Genomic DNA, 20,358 nt, shown 5'->3' with positions numbered 1-20,358 from the left:
CCTCCATAAAATTAAAATGTAAGTGTACTCCTTTCCCAACAAACTCTTAAGTTCCTTGAAGGCAGGGACTATGGTTTATTTCTGTTTCCCCAGTGCCTAGAACATTGTGTAGAAGGAAATTTTAGAAGGTAGAGGGAAAGGCAAGGTAGATAGGGAAAGGAAGGTAGCCGGGTGAAGGGAAGCTGGAGGAAGGGAAGCCAGGGTAGCCCCCAGTTCCAGTAGGGCTAATTGACCCAAGCCCTTCAGAGCTCAATAAAGATCAGGAAACAACTTAAGGGTATAGAATAGCTGGGTTTATTTAGTTTGTTTAGGAAAAGTTAGGTAAGGAAAAGGGCAAGAAGTTAGATCTTAGAGGGGACCAAGGCTCTCCTAAAAAGCCAGTCCACCAATTGGGGAAAAAGACCCTTTGGGGAAAAAAAGGCCACCATGGGGCAAAAAGTCTTCTCCAAAAAAGGTGCCAAAATTCTCTCTCTCCCTTTCTTTTATACCTTCCTCAGACACCTCCCACAGAGGAAGTGGGATGTGTCTGAAGAAGTTAGGGTAGAGGATCCTGGGAGAGGTAGTCTCCCAGAGTTTGTGCATTTCAAAATGCACAACTGCTTGGCATACAGAACATGTATGTATTATGTACAGTGTTTGGCAAATTGGTTGTTCAGCGGGTAGTGGATAGAGTGTTAGACTTGGAGTCAAAAAGATGTGATTTCAAATCTATCCTCAGAGGAGTACTAACTTTATGATCCTCAATAAGTAACTTCATCTATATAATAGTACCTACCTCTGAGGATTATTTTGGAGGAAAAAACTAAAAAAATATATTTGTAAAAAGTGTTTTATAAACCTTAAGTCCCTATATAAGTCTAACTATCGAACATCATCATTAACTGATAGATGGCTGCAAGTAACTGTCCTATTTGGGGCAGCTAGGTAGTGCAGTGGATAGAGTGCTGCATATGGAATTAAGGAGACTCCTCACCTTTCTGAGCTGAAATTCAACCTCAGATACTTACTAGCTATGTGATCTTGGGCAAGTGACTTAATATTGTTTGCCTTGGTTTCCCCACTTGTAAAATGAGTCGGAGAAAGAAATGGCAAACTGCTCCAGTATCTTTGCCAAGGAAACAGCAAATGGGGACACTATGGAAATGACTAAATAATTAAATCTGTTCTATTTCTGAATTGAACCTGTGCATTTGTCCTGATTGGTACCATTCTAGATATATACCACCTATATCTACCTAAAAGACATTTTTGAAGACATGCTTTCAGATTTTGAAAATGGTAATGCCCCTTATTAATATCTTTAAAAAAACCTTACCTTCCATCTGATAATCAATACTGTGTATTGGTTCCAAGGCAGAAGCATTGTAAGGGCTAAGCAATGGGGGTTAAGTGACTTGTCTAGGGTCACATAGCTAGAAAATTTTTGAGGCCGGTTTTGAAACCAGGACCTTCCTTCTCTGGTCCTGGTTCGCAATCTCCAGAGCCAGGTAGCTATCTCTAAAGTTATCATGTCTTGAAATTCTCTAGTAACATTGGATAGAATAAATTAAGCAGACTAGATTAGAATGTTAGAATGCCCATGATACCTAATCCACACTAGCCCCAAAGTTGACAGATGTTGTGGTAGCAGCTATATCTCAAATTTCAAAACCCAGTTCAACTTCACAAAAAGATTTCAAAAGTTTAAATGAGGAAAAAATTGGAGAAATTCAATGCACTTAATTATCTTTCTAGTAATTAAGCTAGATGGACATTTATCTTTGGACTTGAGTATAGATTTCAGCACTTGATGCAAAACTTCAGTTTACTTTTCATTGGCTAAATTTTCCAGTTAGGTTAAATTTTCCTTCTTCCCTTTCAAAAATGTCATATGATTACTTACAATTATTTGTGTTTTCTTTAGATGAACATTTCCTCACGAGACAATTCAATGCCAGTTTTTTTGGTAAGAAATTCTGCTGGACACCTTTCAGGCTCCCTTCGTACCATTGGAGCAGTTGCTGTGGGTCAGTTAGGTATGTACAGAAGGTGAATTGGAATGAAGTCCTGGGAATGAGGACTTCTGGGGGTTCTTACTATGCATGTCTATCAAGGCAGTGAAATACTCAGGTTGTTCATGGAAACTAATCAAAATTTCTTGTTATTTTATCATATAATGATCTGAAAAATATTTATTTGTCTCTATGTTAAGTATTTTAAACTTTGAAAACATCTTAAAACACGACTCCATATTTCTCCCTATAAAATAGTCCTTTATTAACCAGGAACCATATATTTTCACTAATGCTAGCATAAAATTATATTTAGATAAATAGTTTAGAACTACATTGAAATCCAGATACTGAAGTACAATTAAATAGCTGTCTCACTTGTCTTCAGTTCTTATCAATAGGCATAAATCAAACCCTGAATTTCTCTTTACATCTAATAGAAAACAATTTTTTCATTCACTCTTAAAATGAATCCTAACTCAAACCTGTCCAATTTCTCTGCCTCCTCTCCTTTTTTTAAAAAAAGTAAATCAATTATATTTTTTAAATGGTGTCATTTCATGAGATTGTAGATCTCATCAGATGTGAAAAAGCTATCATTGAATCTAGGAAGATCTGGGTTCTAGTCCTTCCTTTGGCCCATATTAACTATGTAATACTGGGCAAGTCATATAGACTCATTGAGTCAATGAAGCTTCCCAAACCATTTTTTTAAATTTAAACATTTATTAATAATCATTTTTAACATGGTTACATGATTCATGCTCCTACTTTCCCCTTCACCCCCCACACTTCCCCCACCCATGGCCGACGCACATTTCCCAAACCATTTTTCATGAAGATGGAATTCACAGAATCACAGAATCTCCAGAGATAGTAAGGACTTGCAGGCATCTAGCTTGACTCATTTAGGTCACTAGGTAATTTTTAATTGTGCTGAAATGGAAAGCGATTACTAGAGACTTTGGATTGTCCTTAGGGGTAAGAGTGTTCCACTCCAGTCCTGCGGCCAACAGCCTGAACTTCATTGGTGGACCTGCCATTCTCCTTGGAATGATTTCTCTGGCTACAAATGATCATACTATGTATGCTGCCATTAAAGTTCTTCACTCAGTTCTAAGCAGCAGTCCCATGTGTGACAACCTCATGAAACACATCCATGGATACCAGGTAATAAAGCACCAAAGTTTTCCCTTGGAAGTCAAAGGGAACATGGCCGTAAAATGGCCTCTTAACTGTGTGAAAGAAGGTGTCTCAATTCGGTAGTTCTTCAAATCTGTTTTTCACATGGATGAAGAATGAATGAATGAGTGAATGAATGAAGAAAACATTAAACAATTACTCTGGGAAAAAACATTGTGATAAGTGGCAAAGACACAAAAAGAAAAGCAAGAATAATTCTGCACTGTAGTAGCTCACGTACTATTTATAAGGGAAAGTAGCCTCTATCGAAGGTCCCATCTACAAGTCAAATGGACAGGTCCTGCGGTCCTTAAAGTGAACAGTAAAGGTGATAATGTATTTTCTTTAATGTAATTTCCTCTGACAAAAGCACTTTTCCTTTTGATGTCAAAGCATTGGACCATGCCAAAAACTCTGAAGGCATGAATAAAGCCTCTCAGCCTTGGTGGTCTATCTAACTTTTAGAGAAAAATGAGCTTATATCCAATACAAAGTGTCTGTAATAGAAGTTTCCCAAGGATGCCCAAGCCCCATGGGAATGCTACTGATGAATTGCTATTTCAATGTAGCCGTTACCTAGTCCAGAAGAGTTTTCAGGTTTGTGGTAAAAACATCAGCAGAGCTAGTTCTGTACTCTTCAGTTGTAGATTATGGGGGTATAGAAAGGCATGAGGAAAAATATATTGATCAATCAGTAAATTGAACTTTATTGCTCTTGCTCTATATTTTCAGATACTGACATTGCTCCTCAAGAAGAAGGTACGATTGTTGAACAATAGAATTTTCCAGCTCATTCTTTCTGTTGCTGGCACCATTGAGCTGGGCTTTGGATCCTCTGCTATCACAAATCTTGGTATATTCCAGCATGTTCTCTGCAATTTTGAGGTAAATTAGTGGGGGGAAACTTTTTTCTTTTGAAAATGTTACTGTGACAAAAAGAAATAGGCAGAAGAGAGCTGAAGGATGCTCAAGAAGGGCAGTATTGGTGCAACCATGTGAAATTTGATGAAAAGAAAAAAAAGTTGTACATTGTAGATTAATAATTTTGTATGCAATCCTGTTTTTTATGTCTAGTGAGGAGTCAAGTTTCTAAAAAATAATACAGGATGGGACAGGTAGGTGACTCAGTGGATTGAGAACCGGTCCTGGAGATATGACATCCTAGGTTCAAATCTGGCCTTAGATACTTTCTGGCAGTGTGATCCTGGGCTAGTCACTTAACACCAATTGCCTAACCCTTAATGCTCTTCTTCCTTGGAATCTTTTCTTAGTATTTATTCCAAGACAGAAGGTAAGAGTTTTAAAAATAATAATTAATAATACAGGATGTCATACAAATCTTAGGGAAGTTTTGAATTATATATATAATAGGTCAGTAGAGACTGGATGAAATTCTTTTCCTCATCCAACAATCTGTAACTACCCTTAATTCGTACCATGGGAGATGAATCCTGTAGACTACATTAGTGGGATAACTTTAAGGCAATTGAAATAATAAAAACTGCCTGGATTTGCAGCATTAGTGAAATATTCGTACCCCTTCCTTGTTCCTCATTACCTCCAATAATGAGAGGGTAATTTTGCCTCTTTTAATTGAAAGAGATCATTAGACCATATCTGTCACTGCTAACTTTTTCTTTTATTCTGTTTTTTCTTAATTTTGTTTCTTGTCACTATGAGATTTTGTAACTCAGTCAATAAGTGTTTACACTTATTAGGTTCCCCCATACTAAGTGCTGAAGATATGAAAAGAAGCAAAAGACAGTTCCTGACCTTAAGAAGGATATGATCTAATGGGGGAGAAAACATACAAATAATTATATACAAAGCAAGCTATATACAAGTTAAATAGGAGATTTAAGAAAACAGAGGAAAGGCACTAGAATTAAGAGGAGTTGGGAAAGGCTTCTACTAAAAGATGCTGTTTCAGTTGAGACTTTGAGAAAGTAAAGGAGATCAGTAGTCAGAGTGCAGGGAGGGAGAGTCCTTGAATTATCTAGTTCTGTGATGAATCTGAATCTGTAGTGCTTGCCAAATTGAATAACCTTAATTTTATTCGTGTTTTAGATATAAACATTGAAGAGATCCCTGTAAGAGGAACTTTCAGGGGGTGGGGCAGGGACTGAGAGGAGAAATGGGAGATGGAAGAGACCTAACACCAGGTTGTCTTCTCTGTCCCAAAGAGACCAATTATACTTTGCTTTTCTTCATGACCTGAAGTAATCTAAGTGATACCCATAGTGGTAGCCAAGTGATACTTCTAGGATTTCCATGTGTTTTATAGATCTATTTGTGCTTCTAGCAGCACTGTGGAGTAGGTTGATTTATGATGACCAAGATTTATGATTAACAATTTATAGATGGGAAAACAAACACAAACAGAATAAATTTATTAGTTCATAGGCACACAAGAGATAGTGATGAAGATGAGAGTAGGGCGAAAAGGTCTTTGGACTTCCCATCTTGTACTTCTCTTGCCAGTCTACTGTCCCTTTATGTTCTGCGTAATTTATCCACTTAAGTGATTTGGTGCTTTGAATAGCTCAACAAAGTAGCTTAATTGAGTACAAAAGATTACTTTGGTAAGTGAACTTCTACTTTGAAGTTTTGCTGATGGACTTTTTTGTTTTGATACTGATTTCTCCTTAATATTCCTCCCCATAAAGATAGAATGCTCATTTGTAACAATGAAAAGTATTTATAGAAATCCAGGAAACACAGTGATGATGCAGAACAATATATATCACATTCTTCATGTACAATTCCCTTTCCTCCCTCCTCCTTTCCCTCTCCTTTGAGAAAAAAGAAAGCATATTTCATTGATTCTCTTTTATCATGATGGGTCACCACTTCTAATCATCATGATGTTCCCTTTTAATGTAGTTTTCACTTAAATCATCATGCATTTTGTTCTCTGCCTCTGCTTACTTTGCTCAGATCGCATATTTGAAAAAATTCTTCCCATGTTTTTCAGAGTTCCTCATATTTTGTCATTTTTATGATGTCATAATAGTTTATCGCATTCTTATCTTGCACTTTGTTCAGCCATTCTGCAAATGATGGATGCCTACTTTGTTTCCAGTTTTTTTGCAGCCAAAAAAAAAGCGATGCTGTGAATATTTATATAGATGGGGAGGAGGGGATTTCTTTTTGACTATGACTTTCTTGGGGCATATGCCTGTAGTAAGAACAGTCAAAAAGTGTGAATAGTTTAATGTATTTATCATAGTTTCTAAATTGTGACCAAAGGAATTCTGAATTTGGTAGGTTTCCCTCACCCCCATCCCATTCTCTATAAAAATATATTTTGCTATAGCATTATGTTTCAAAGCATATTTTTCTATCTTTCAGCTCTGGATGAACACAGCAGAAAATCTAGATGTTGCTCTCTTTTCCCATCTCATGGAAATTCTTCAGTCACCACGGTAAGCTATCCAATGAGAACTCCTGCTTTCTACAACTTTGTCTTTAGTCATGAATACGGCTGAGTATCAGGAAGAAATAAGACTTTCCCATGGAAATTCAGGATATCAGCAAACTTGTTGTCTTTAATGATCAAAGAGAAATTCATTAATGCTATTGAATAGCTAATAAGTCTGTAGAAATAATTTATATGCATAACCAGTCAGTTTGTAGGATGCCAGATCCTTATACCTTACTGACCTTAAGTCCTTGTTGCTTCTGTAGCTCATTCCCTTTAAACTGATTTGCAAGGACTCACCCTGATCATGAAAACCAGAATATATGGCAATATCTTGTGGAATTCTCAAGACTTATGCCTGGATCCTTTGAATTCATTAGTTGCTTTTATTTTTTATTTGACAACTGAAAATCATATATAAAGTTGAGAATTTTCTGTCTCTTATTTCTTGACTTTTTGGTTATGGTGAATAATATAACTTAAATGAAAGAAAAAAGAGAAGTAAGTATAGGCCCTGATTTTTTCATTTCTATTTTCTTTTAAAAAGAATGGAATTTATATGGGGAGATGTTTTCTTGAAATGAGAACATTTTGATGGGAAATTAAATCTGTGAATGTCTCCCTCTTCCAAAAAAAAGGATGTGAATACTAGAATTATTTTAAAATTTTGACTTGAAGTTATCCACTTTGTGGTTTCAAAAGGGTTTGTATGGCATACAGTCAGAGAAACTCACTGAATAATGTTGGCAGTTTCTAGGCTATTGGCAAAGTGATGCTAGAAATCATGTACATGTCTAATGCCTTTGTTTTGAGCTTTATGTAATCTACATTTGTTTCCACTGATGCACAGATTTAAAAGTCAATAATTGGGGCTTTTGTTTGAACTCTCTAAAACATGGCAGTTTCCAGGGGGTGGAAAGGAAGAAGTAGAGGAATGTCCCAGTGCAGACTTTGGTTTTTGATAACAGACACATATTCAATGAGTGTCTGACATTGTTTTGAGAGATTGCCAAGAAATGATCAGGAGTCAAAGGTCCATGGAACAAGCAGAGTCTGCAAACCTTTTTAGCAGAAATGCAGCAAATTTGGCTCTTTCCAGTAAATGCTTTTACTGTCTCTTTCTCTTTCTCACCAGGGAAGGGACTCGGAATGCTGAAATTGCTCACCGGGTACAACTGGTACCTAGGCTGGTCTTCCTCTTTAATGACCCCATCCTCAGTCCCACCAAGATCACCACCATCACTTCCATCCTTGGTCATTTGCTGAAGAGATATTTCAACACCCAAGATGTCATTAGGTAATAATAAAATGTAATAATAAAATATTATTAATAACTGACAAATCAAATTTTAATGTTGCTTTTACACACATGATCTTATTATACCTAACAACCCTGTATATTAGCTACTACAGATCTTTTGATGGGTTAATTATTAAGCATTTTAAAGGTTTAACAATAGAAATCAAACCAATTTGCCCTTTCTTTGCAAGGAAGATTCCATTTTATAGAATCTAAGTGGTCAGAAACTTCCTACCTATTTAAATCATGTATCAATATTGTCCATAACTATGCTTTTATGGGAATTGAGATTGTTAACTGGCATTGTGAGCATTATTTGTTTTTGGTTTTTGATTATCTGATTTAGGAATTCTCAGAGTTTTCAGAGTCTTATATGGTCTTTAAATTCCTCTACCCATTTCCAAGGTCACCATTTTCAGCATAAGCATCAATCTCATTGGCTGAATCATTTCCCACTCACATTCTACTTTAGGTAATTTCTAATTTTATTTGAAATATTAAAAGTACAAGTGAGAGAAAAGGTGGGAAAACCATATCAGAAGGACAAAAGACATTTCTTACTCTTGAGGAGCTCACAGTCTAATGGAGGAAAGCAAGTCATTGCTTACACAAGTTAATCCTGTAGAGGCAAAACAGTCATTCTTCAAGAGGTCAGCAACAAAACTTTTATTCCTGATTGGTTCATTTTTGCCTCCTCCTTCCTAACTTTCAGTGCCAGCTGGTCAACTTTACTATGCTTCATTTTCTACTCAGATCAGCTGCCATGTTGGTATTCATTTATCTACGCTGTATTTGCAAGGTTTCATCTTTAATGAGTTAATAATACAAGTATGTTTAATAGATATGTCCTTTGGATTTTCCACTTTACCAATTAGGAAAATGAAGTTAATTACCAAGTCTTCCTGACTCCAGATTCATCTCTCTGTTCTCAGGCTCTAAGGGAGCATTTGGGAATTAGAAACATCTTTAATGAAAATAAAATTTAAAAGATAAGACATACCTGGTACTTTCCTCATGTAAGCTAAGATGACATTTTTTTCAAACCACAAAGAATTACATTTGACTCATATTACTGATATATTCTGTAGAGATGAAAATAATGGGCAATAATGCCACTGGATTCTAAATGTGACCATATGTTCATCTCCAAGAAAAATGTTGATTGTGGAATTATTTATTAACAGCCAGAAGGATGCTAGTTTATCAAGTCTAACTCATTTTATATATATATAAACTTAATTTATCCTCAAAACAACTCTGTGAGGAAGTGCTATTATTAAACCATCTTACAGATGGGGAAACTGAGACCAAGAGATTTATAAAGCCAAGATCATTCAAGTCATAAGTGTCTGAGGTACTATTGAACTCAGGTCTCTGTGACTTCAAGTTCATTGTGAAGATTAAAATGGATATACAAAATACTAAATATTATATTTATCAATATTTTATTAATAATAAACTAACAAAAGAGACTAACTAAAAGGTTAATAACCGGCCCTCTCCCAAGAGCAAAAAGAGTGAGAGGGCAAAGTTATAGCCAACTATAAAACAATAACGTGACCACACAAATGTGGAGGCGTAGGAGAGATTAAAGGGAATTTTGGGAAAATTAAGGGACTTATGGGGGATGAAGTCCAAGGTTCAAAATCTCCATTTATACATTCATTGAGCTATTGATTGTGCTACCTAGCAGATAGCTATCTATTATGTCCTTATTTTACTCTTGAAACAAAGAAAGAATTACTTACTACATATGACAGAGCAATATTGATTTTCCAATAAATTCTTGATATCTTTCACAATGTAAATTACTGATTATCCCCTACCCCCCATGCAAAGGTGAACAATTCAGTTATTTTCTGCTCTATTTATGTTTATTCCTCTTTCTTATCTTAGATAATGGGCATTTAGCTTTATATTGAATTATTATCTGATTTTTGCATTCTGATTATTATACAAAGACCACAGATTACACTAGTTAAACTAGGGCAGAAAACACTGGTGATATGTTTAGAAAAGACACATATAAATGACATTTAATACTTCCTTCTTCCCCTTCCTCCCTTTTGTTCCCTTAAAGGATTGGATTATTCATTGTCTACACTCTCAAACCTTCTTCAGTAAATGAAAAACAAATTAGTATGGAAAAGAACTTGGATTCCTTTATACAAGGTAAAAAGATGTTTTTCAGAGTTGGGTTTTAGTGGTATCACAGTTTCACTAAGAAGATAACTAATATATTTTCTCACAATGTCCCTAAAATCTTTTCCTTCAGAAGGGGAACCAACATGATACAATATACTCAGAAGACCTTGGTTTACATACTTTCTCTGGGACTTACTTCCTATGTGAACTTGAACACTTGAATATTTAACAACTCTAGGTATCAATTTCCTCTTCTATAAAAGAATGACTCTGGACCAGATGACTACTAACAATTAGCAAATGCCTTCTATGGGCCAGGCATAGTGGAAAGTGTTTCCTTCCAGTTGTAAATCTATGATTCTATAATCGTGGTTTAAATCTGAGAGCTGACAGTTGCCCCCTTTGAATTCTTAAGCAAGTCATATAGCTGGAACTCAGTTTCTTTTGTAAAAGAGGGACTTAGACTAGACAACTTCTGAGACTGCTTCTTGGTCTGACTCCATGAGCAAAGATGTCTGTAAACAAAAAAACACAAACTATGAAAGATTACTATTTTTACAAATGAACAACAATAATGACTCAAATGAATATGAGATCTCTTGTAATTCTAATACCTAGAAAATCTATTTATTATATTATGTCTATATTATATATATATTGTAGGTTGCATATATATACATGTAAAATATTTTATTTCTTCATAGTGTCATTCTAGAAGAGAACATTTTACAAACCTTAAAATACTATACATGTACATATAATTATATATCTATATTTTATACATTTATTGCATGAAATAATATTTTATCATTTCATAGTTTCATTCTTGAGGAAAATACTTTACAACACTTAAAATACTATGTACAATTATATATTATAAATCTAGTACATAAGTATATATGTACACATACACATATATGTATATACTATATAAGCATAGGTGCTATGTAATTTTATTATATATAATAATCAAATCACATTGTCATAACACAAAATACATCATTATATAATATAATATATATGTTGTTATACTGCTTAATTCTACTTCTTTGTGTACATATACAATATAAATTATATATAATGCATACTATATAATACAAATTATGTATTATACACAATATTAAATGAATAAATACACATATATAATATCTATGTACACACATATACATATATAATATAGACATTACATATAATACATCAATTATGTAACATTAGATTATGTTCTGATTATTCTATAGTGCATATATATATATATATACATATTTAATTACTATCTCCACTTTAGATGAAGAAACAGAAAGTTGAGAAGTTGATTATTTATTCCTCAGCCAATGATCTCTCTATGACCTTACAGCTAAGAAAAGTGCCTGGAACAATAATCTAATCCAGATCTTCTGATTAAAAGTCCTGTCTTCTCCACACTTCAGGCTCTCTCTGAATACTGGTTCATCAGCTGTAATTTGAAGTTTCATAATTTAAAAAAAAAACTAATACTTGAAACAGGAGATAGCAACGTCGTTTAGTCTTCTCTTTTCTCCACTTAATTAAATGCTAATTATTAATGTACTGAGTGGTACAATCACACGATCAGTGGTCCTATAGACAGAGTACCCAGATCCAAATTGTGTCTCTGACACCTAATGACTGTGTGACCTTGGGGAAGTCTTTTAACTTTCCTACACTTCAGTATCCTCATCTGTAAAATCAGTGGGTTGGACTAGATGACTTTGAAGTTGCCTTCCAGATCTAGATCTGTGATTTTTCCAGATAGATGAATGTTAATCTTTTTATGCACTTTCATATGACAATAGGATTTTGGAGCTGATTGGAGTCCTAAACACTCCAACTACCTCTTATTTTACAATGGGGAAAGCCAGAACATGAAAAATAAAATAAATTACCTAAGATGTTTTTCTTCTCTGCTCTTCCCTCATTCCTTTTGCTCCTTCCCTTCCTCTGTCCCTTTTTGCATCCCTTACCTCCCTCCCTCCCTTTCCTTCCTTCATTCATCCCTCCCTTCCTTCCTTTGTTCCTTTGTTTCTTCTTTCCTCTCTCCCTTCCATCCTTTCATCCTCCCTTCCATCCTTCCATCCTCCCTTCCCTCCTTCCTCCTTCCTTTCCTTCTTTTCTTCCTGCCTTCCTTCATTCCTTCCCTCTTCCTCTCCTTTCTTTTCCCGCCTTCTCCCAAAGAGGCTATGTTCTACTGGGAGAAGGGAGTACAAAATATATACAGATAAATTTTTAAAATTATATGGTAAGTATTTTCAAAAGGGACAGGGAACTAAGAAGTGAAAAGAATCAGTAAATAGGAGGTGGCACCTATGGTGGGTTTTTAATGAAGCTATGGATCCTTCCAGGCATAGATGAGGAAAGAGTGCACCCTAGATCCCACCTCTCTGTGGAAAGGAGTGGTGCTGAGGGATGAAAAGAAAATATTCAGGAAACAGTCAAATGGAAGATTTGACAGCATTAGATAGGGTGGCAGTAGGAAATAAGAATGAAAGGTACATAGGAGCTAGGTTGTGGAAGACTTTAAATAATGCCCTCCAAATTGGCTTGCCATACCACTTTCTTTCCAACAACTTCAAAAATATGACCTTCAAAGGAAAACAGAGGTACCTACCAAAATCACAGATAAGACCTTTCTATCTCCACCTGTCTTCTTTTCTGAGTTGTTTATTGAAGCCTGCATTCTGACATTTTACTTTGTCTTTTCTCCTTTCTATGTTTGTAGCCGGAAGCCAAACATCTGGCAGGATGATCTGGCTCAGAAACCAGTTACTCGAGATGCTGCTGAATGTAATCTGTTCCAACAAATTTCATCTGTCCTCAGAGTAAGTAACAGTATGCAGGACAAACCAGCGTGTGGCTAATTCATACATAGAGCAGTAAGAAAGCGTTTTCCTTAATGAAAATATTGGTATTTCTGACTGATTTCTGACACATATTTCTAGCACTGTCACTAGGGAAATTATAGTTTTCCAACAGGCTAATCTAGACCTTGCCCTGAAATATTTTCAAAATATTTGAAATTCAAAAATATTTGAGGGGGAAGAAATTTTGGTGTAATTGTAATAAGCTTTTTTTACCTGTTTTTTTGACAATTCCACTTTAATTTTTATACATTTTGATTTGCTTGTGATTTATCTTTCTAGAGAGCATTTGATGAAAAACTACTTCATTATAGGTACACATCTAGATTGCTTTCTGCTCTACCAAATATGGTCTTTGAAAGTTGCCTAGGACATTGACAGATTAGGTGACTTAACCAGGCTGATTTAGACAGTACTTGTCAGAGGTGGGCATTCTTTGATTCTAAAGCCAGTGTTCTATGACTTAAGTACCTTGTTATCTCACATAATCTCTTCAGACCTCAGTTTTCTCATCTATGGAGGTAGACTCCTTGATATTTAAGGTTCCTTCCATCTCAAATCATTTTATTTAAAATAATAAATGTACCTTTAAAATAAAGTTCTAAGTATTTTATGAAGATAAAAATGAACTCGGTGGATTCACCTATAAAATCACCATATTTGTGAAAGGGAACATTTGCAAAATCATAGTGATGCATAATTTATATTTCTGTGTGGAAATATGTGGTTCAAAATTAGTCCATGATCATTCTCTTGAACTGGCACTAGAGATTATCTAGCTAGCTAGCTAGCTGTCTCTCCAGCCACCTGTCAGCCTGTCCATTTGTCCTTCTGTCTATCTTTCTATCCATCTCTATCTGTTTATCATTTAGTTATCTGCTGGTCTATCTATCTATCTATCTGTCTGCCTGTCTGTCTGTTTCTCCATCCACCTGCCTGTCCATCCATTTATCCTTCTGACTGTCTATCCATCTCTCTATTTGTCTATCATTTAGTTATCTGTTGGTCTATCTATCTAACTGTCTGTTTGTCTGTCTGCCTGTCTGTCTGTCTCTCCACCCACCTGCCTCCCATCCATTTATCCTTCTTTCTATCTGTCTATCCATCTCTATCTGTCTATCATTTAATTATCTGTTGGTCTATCTATCTATCTATCTATCTATCTATCTATCTATCTATCTATCCATTTAATCTTACCTTCTCTCTTAGAATCAATACTAAATATCTGTTCTAAGGCAGAAGAGTAGTATGAGCTAGGCAATTAGGGTTCAGTGACTTGCCCAAGGTCACACAGCTAAGAAGTGTCTGAGACCAGATTTTAATCCAGGTCTTTCTGATTCCATGTCTGGTATTCCATCTGCTATGTTACCTAGTTTCTCCCTAGATAAATCCTTTAAATACAACAATGCTCATTCTACTATTCTTCCTCTCTGAAATATAATAAAATAGCTGTGCAAATCTTTTTTTTTAATCTGATGATGTATAAGCATTTTAATTCATAAACTTTTCATCAGTTCCACTCTTACCATTGATGACTTTGCAACTCAAATCTGTAGCACTGCATGCCTTTCTTTCCTTTCTTTGGAATTAATGACTCCATTACTTCAGCAAGTTAATCTCTTTTTTTATACAAAGCTTGTCTACTATCTTACTTCTCAGATTATGATATAGGTCAATGGTTCTCTAAGTGTGATCTGGGGACCCCTGAGGTTCTCTAAGACCCTCTTAGGGATTTTGTAAGGTCAAAATTATTTTTCACAATGACACTAAGATATTTTAATTTTTAACATGATAAAATATCAACAGAGTTAATGCACATAAACAAACACTCCTGAGGAAAGAAAGTCCTCAATAATTTTTGAGTGTAAAGAGATCTTTAGACTAAACAGTTTAAACAGTTTTTAAATTTAGGGCTGCTGGACACAGAGTCAAAGAACTCTGTTGCTACTGAGAATCCTAGAAGTTAGAGTTGGAAGAAACCTTAGACATTATCTTGTCCAACTGGTGAGTTTTTAAATGAAGAAATTGATGCACAGAGAGCTTACCATCATTTCCACAGGTTACCCAAGCAGTAATTAGCAAAAGTGGCACCTTTATTTCCTTTGCATCTTTGCTTCAAGGTAGAGCTTGTTTCTAGACACTTGTTTCACTATATTTTCTCAGGCATATTATATAAATCCCTTAAGCCTGACTTTTCTCATCTGTAAAATGAGGATACCTGAAAGTTTTGTAGAGCTGTAGGCTTTGCATACTTAATGTGAATGATACATTCACCAAAAGCACTGGGATGTAAATGCTACAGGTTTTTTTTTCCTGATAAACCTTGATTTAATGATATTGTTCAATTGAATCCATACTTCATTTTTTTAAATTAAAACACAAAAATATTTATTTTAAATTTCATTTAAAATTTTTTCATTCCAAATTATCTCCCTCCTACCTATCCAGTCCCTACCATTGAGAAGCAAGATATGCGATAACAATTATGCATGTGAAATCAAACAAAATATATTTCCATATTAGTCATGTTGCTCCCCCCAAAAAACAAGAAAAATAAAAAAGTTAAAACAATGCTTCCATCTGCACTAAGACCCTATTAGTTCTTCTTCTGAAAGTAGGTAGCATTTTTTCATCATGCGTCCTTCAGAATTCTGTTGGATCATTGTATTGCAGAGCATAGCTAAGTCAATTCACAGTTCGTCATCATTACAATACTGTTGTCACTGTGTGCATTATTCTCTTGTTCTTTACTTTCCTTGAGTTTATATGTCTTCCCAGATTTTCCTGAAACTCTTCTACTTTCCATTTAGTATTTGATCATCATTATATACCACAATTTGTTTAGTTAGTTGATGGGCATTCCTTCAATTTCAATTTTTTTGCCACCACAAAATGAGCTGTTTTAATTATTTTCATACACTTAGAATTTCTCAGTCTGGCTTGGTCTCACTATTTTTTCTTTTGTTAATTATAATATTCATTTTAAATGAATATTTAAAATACTTATTTTATAAAATAATTATTTTATAAAATACTTATTATTGCTTAGTCATGTCCAACTTTTTGTTACCTCATTTTTGGGTTTTCTTGGCAAATATGCTAGAGTGGTTTGCCATTTCCTTATCCAATTCCTTTTACAGAGGAGAAAATGGAAACAAACCGGGTTGCCCAGAATTCCAAAAGTTATTAAGGAGGTATCTGAGGAAAGATTTGAACTCAGGAAGATGAGTCTTCCTGACTCCAGGCCTGGTACTCCATTGACTGTACCACCTCACTACACTTTTAAATAATAATTTATTTCTATTACACTTCCAACCCTTATGTGAACAGTAGATAGCTTAACAACAGGCTTAAAGTCCATCATGCTTTTTAAGAATTTAACTATCAGTTTAACTGGAATTCTTTTCCTACTGCTTTAGGATCTGACTATTTTGGGTTTTCAATACAATTTTTGAAATCTTTGTAGCTTTAAATTTTTTTGTCTTCAAGCAAAATGTTTCAAAAATTAATGACAGAATTTATTCCCATGATTTTAAGTCAGATGTAAATCAATCACTTTCTTTTTGCCCATTGTTAAGACATTAAATGACCTCAAAACCACTTAGCAAATTTTTGATAGATGTAAATAAGAATGCCAGATTTCACAAATTTATTCAACTTTGTACATGATGCACTTAAATTGAAGTATTTAAAATATATTTGAGATAGTGACTTATTTATTTATTTATTTATTTGTTTGTTTGTTTGTTTGTTTGTTTATTTATTTATTTTTGTTGTTGTTGTATTAAGGAACTCCTGGATGAGGAAATCCCCTTACTCTATACAATTTGGCATATTTTCAGCAACTTTTCTTTTTAGAGAGATTTGCCTAGAGTTAAGGGGTTAGTGGATTTGCCTAAAACATTAATGCCAGTTTTTCACAATCCTGAGCCTGGCTTTCTTTCTACTACACTGTGCTATATTGAAAAAAAAATAATCTTTTTTCATTGGTGCATCTTTCCCCAGATCACAGGAAGAAATGTTTCTGAACCTGGGGCCTGATTGGTTTCTGTTATTCATCCAAGATCATTTGCATCCAAGTACAGTGGTCTTGGGAATAAAGCTGCTATTGCACTTTTTGTACAACCCAATGCTACGGGCCAGATTTAAAGATGGATTGTCAATGGGATCCTGGGTTGAAAACAGTATTTTGGGAGTGGATATTTTGATGGGTGAGTTTGAAAAAAACACATTTTAAAGACATGTCTTTTAAATATAGATGTTATATGTATGTATATGTATAATTTTAATATTTAAGAGACAATCTGGTTTGTAGAAGTATGTCGGACTTGGAACCAGGAAGAGCTAGATCCAATCTTGTTTCTAACACTTGATAGATAAGTGGTAATGGCTAAGTTACTGAATTTTCAGCCTCAGTTTCCTCATCTGTAAAATGAAGATAAGCATAATTGTAGGATGCACTTAAACTGGTCATTATAAGTCTTCAACAAGATAATGCATGTTATGTATTTTTCAAATCGTAAAGTGTTAATATAAATGTCAGTTGTTATTAGCACAATTTCTTTCTAGCATTTTCAGTTGATTTCAACCAACTACTTTGAGAGGCCTCTATATATTAACTTACATATATAAGATAAGCAATGACTTTCAACTACTATGCCCAAAGAAAATGATTGCTTCTTGATAGCAGAGGCTATTTTTTATATGGTTTTTATATCTCTAGTCCCTAGTCCATTGCCTAACATATAGCAGTTACTTAATATTTATTTGAACTGAATTGAATTCTATAATGTTTGTAAATACAGCCACACTATCATTACTCATTGAGGACACATAGAATTCCTAAGTATGTACTCATTTTCATCTCTCATATATTATTAGACAGATGACTGATGGAACAAATATCCTTGACACAAATATGTTATTGACACTAGTTGTGACTGTAGTTAATTGATTCTGGTCAAATGACATTTTTATCATATGTCTTTTTTTTCTCTCTTGATATTTAGATAATTTAAAAACTCAATCTCCAATGCCTGATTTTAGTTCTTGCTTGATCTCTGGTTTCCAAATATTACCTACCTTCCTTAGCCACCATATTCATATTCCTGAAGTGTACCTCCTCGTATCTAGCTTCTTCCTTCAGACTCCTTTGAGCGAAGTGACTATAGAGACCACGGTAAGTTTTTTGAAAGGCTTCCAATGGTATATAGATAAAGTTTATTTTTACTCTATGATGCCAAAGGAAAAAGGGAGAAACAAAACTCATAAATGATAGAATAGAGGAGATCACTTAGCCAGTAAAGTGTTTGTTTTAAAAACTATATTGTTTCAAAATGATTATTTCTGCCATCCAAAGAGTTTTTCAATAAAAAGCTTCCTGTGATCGGGTGACCATGATTTCTGGTCCAGTGTAACTGAAGACTGGTTGGTTGTCAGAAGACTTAATTCCACACTTTCTTTTCTTTTTTTATCACCTGAAAATTCTGAAACACTTGATAGTGAAACTATTCTTTACAGTATTTATATCATATGAAATCCACTACCAAAACTGTTAGCAATTCACATCCCATAAAGAGATTATAAGAGCTCCATGAGCTTAGCATCTGTAAACTTTAGATTTTAGTGTAAGATGTTGTCTTGGTAATTGAGCAATTCACACTCTTACAGGTCTCTCTTTGAAAGCTTGGAATGTAAACACTTTAAGCTTACATTTACCATGATGGGGGGATTTTATTCAAAGATAAGTGTGCAACTTGTTATTCCAAATGGAGATTAGATTAGTCAACTAACTACTTTACACAAATTTTGGCAACTACAAGCAACTTAAAAACACACCATTGTCAAAGAAAAAGAAGCTACATACAAATAGAAGAGTAGGATTAAGGGTCCTAAGAAGCTGAGGGCACTATCAGTGAACATTGGAGATGGGAAAAGAAGCTGCAACTTTCAAAGAAAGTACCACTGAGAAGGGACTACTCCCTCCTTATGATAAGGGGTTGTTTTGTTCATTGTATTCCTATCTCTAGGATATAGTATTGTGCTTGACACATAGCAGGTGCCTAAGCAATACAGAAGTGAAGAGAATAAGCATTTTTATAGTTCCTTCTGTATACTAGAGAACATGATAAGTGCTCCTACAAATATTATCTTACTTGATTCTCATAACAGCTGTGAGTTTATTTTTATTAACTCCATTGTACCACTGAGAAAACTGAAACTAAGAGATTAAATGATAAGCTGATATCTTACTGATTGACAGCAATACATATACCTTTCCTTGGTGTCTATTGGACGATTCCTGCTAGTGTGTATTTAAAATCCTAGCTAGAAATCTTCTCTAAGCCATAAAAATAAAAGATTACTTCCCAAGACCAGAAAACCCTGCCTTTACTCTTCAGTACCAAATTGTAAAGCACACAAGAATCTTAATCCTAATTTCTGGTGGTAGGAACATATTATAAGTGTTTTATTTAGTTATATCTCTTTCTAATCCATCTTAGCTTAGGGAAATTCTAGATGAGGAAACTATCAGTATAGGTTGGCATATTGTCTGCCACTTATATTCTTAGAGGGTTGCCCAGATTACTGAAAAGTTAAATTATTTATACAGGGTCACACAGCCATTATATGCCAAAGATGGGACTTGAACTTTGAGACTTCCTGGCTTCAAGGACTGTTCTGTATGCACTACATAATGCTGAGTCTCATAAATTATATACATTTATGAATTATGCATATGCAAATTAAAATATGCTCATAAGGTTTCTTTTCTGTTTTAGACAAGTCTTGATGTCATGTTACAATGGTTATTACAGAACCACAATAGGGAAAATGCCCTTAAGTCTGGTTTGTGCACCGAAGGTGCCTTGCTGCTATTAGAGATGGTCAAAGCCACAATTAACCAGGTGAGTTAACTTGCTCTCATCAGGACCTCAACTATTCAAACTGTGGTAGTTCCCAGTTTTTCATAACCAGGATATTCCTCTTATTCAACTTTTGTGTATGAACCCCTTCTCTCCATTCAAAGGAAAATTGACTTTCAATTCAGGCCCTCAGCACTTCTGCCCATCACAGATCTGATCGTGTGTCTCTCCCACTAAGCCATATTTAATGGTTTCTGTTGGTCTTTAGAATGAATGATATAGGCTTCTCTATTTAAACTTTAAAACTTTATAAAACCTGGTCCCAACCTACCTTTCCAGACTTGTTAGGCATTACTAACTTCCACACTGATCTGGCCAAGCTGCCTTATTTTCCTCCCTCTTGACACTCCAGTTCATATTTTGGTACCTTAGCATTAGCTATGAAAAAACATTTGTTTCTGTCTGCTCTCAAGTGCTTCGTGTATTTTCCTGACTAATATTCATCTTCATGAGCTCATGGGAGTGTATTAAAAACACCAAACTATTTGTTGATAAATAATATGAAGATGGTCCATTTGAA

At 34.7% G+C, this 20,358-nt stretch overlaps 1 protein-coding gene across 1 annotated transcript in view; it reads left to right on the top strand.

The window, feature by feature from the left end:
• WDFY4 (WDFY family member 4) overlaps window positions 1–20,358 on the top strand; it is a 403,065-nt gene that overhangs the window by 143,517 nt on the left and 239,190 nt on the right. The window contains exons 22-31 of the mRNA XM_044665777.1: window positions 1,904–2,015; window positions 2,971–3,161; window positions 3,906–4,058; window positions 6,525–6,598; window positions 7,730–7,891; window positions 9,975–10,066; window positions 12,774–12,873; window positions 16,918–17,123; window positions 17,922–18,091; window positions 19,695–19,820. Coding sequence (XP_044521712.1) covers window positions 1,904–2,015; window positions 2,971–3,161; window positions 3,906–4,058; window positions 6,525–6,598; window positions 7,730–7,891; window positions 9,975–10,066; window positions 12,774–12,873; window positions 16,918–17,123; window positions 17,922–18,091; window positions 19,695–19,820 — 1,386 coding nt within the window. The remainder of the gene's footprint in view (window positions 1–1,903; window positions 2,016–2,970; window positions 3,162–3,905; window positions 4,059–6,524; window positions 6,599–7,729; window positions 7,892–9,974; window positions 10,067–12,773; window positions 12,874–16,917; window positions 17,124–17,921; window positions 18,092–19,694; window positions 19,821–20,358) is intronic.

Source organism: Gracilinanus agilis, chromosome 2 (genome assembly GCF_016433145.1).
Source record: "Gracilinanus agilis isolate LMUSP501 chromosome 2, AgileGrace, whole genome shotgun sequence".
NCBI classification, from domain to species: domain Eukaryota; kingdom Metazoa; phylum Chordata; class Mammalia; order Didelphimorphia; family Didelphidae; genus Gracilinanus; species Gracilinanus agilis.
The sequence above is the reverse complement of the archived record's forward strand: the minus strand, read 5'-3'. Positions and strand labels throughout refer to the sequence as shown.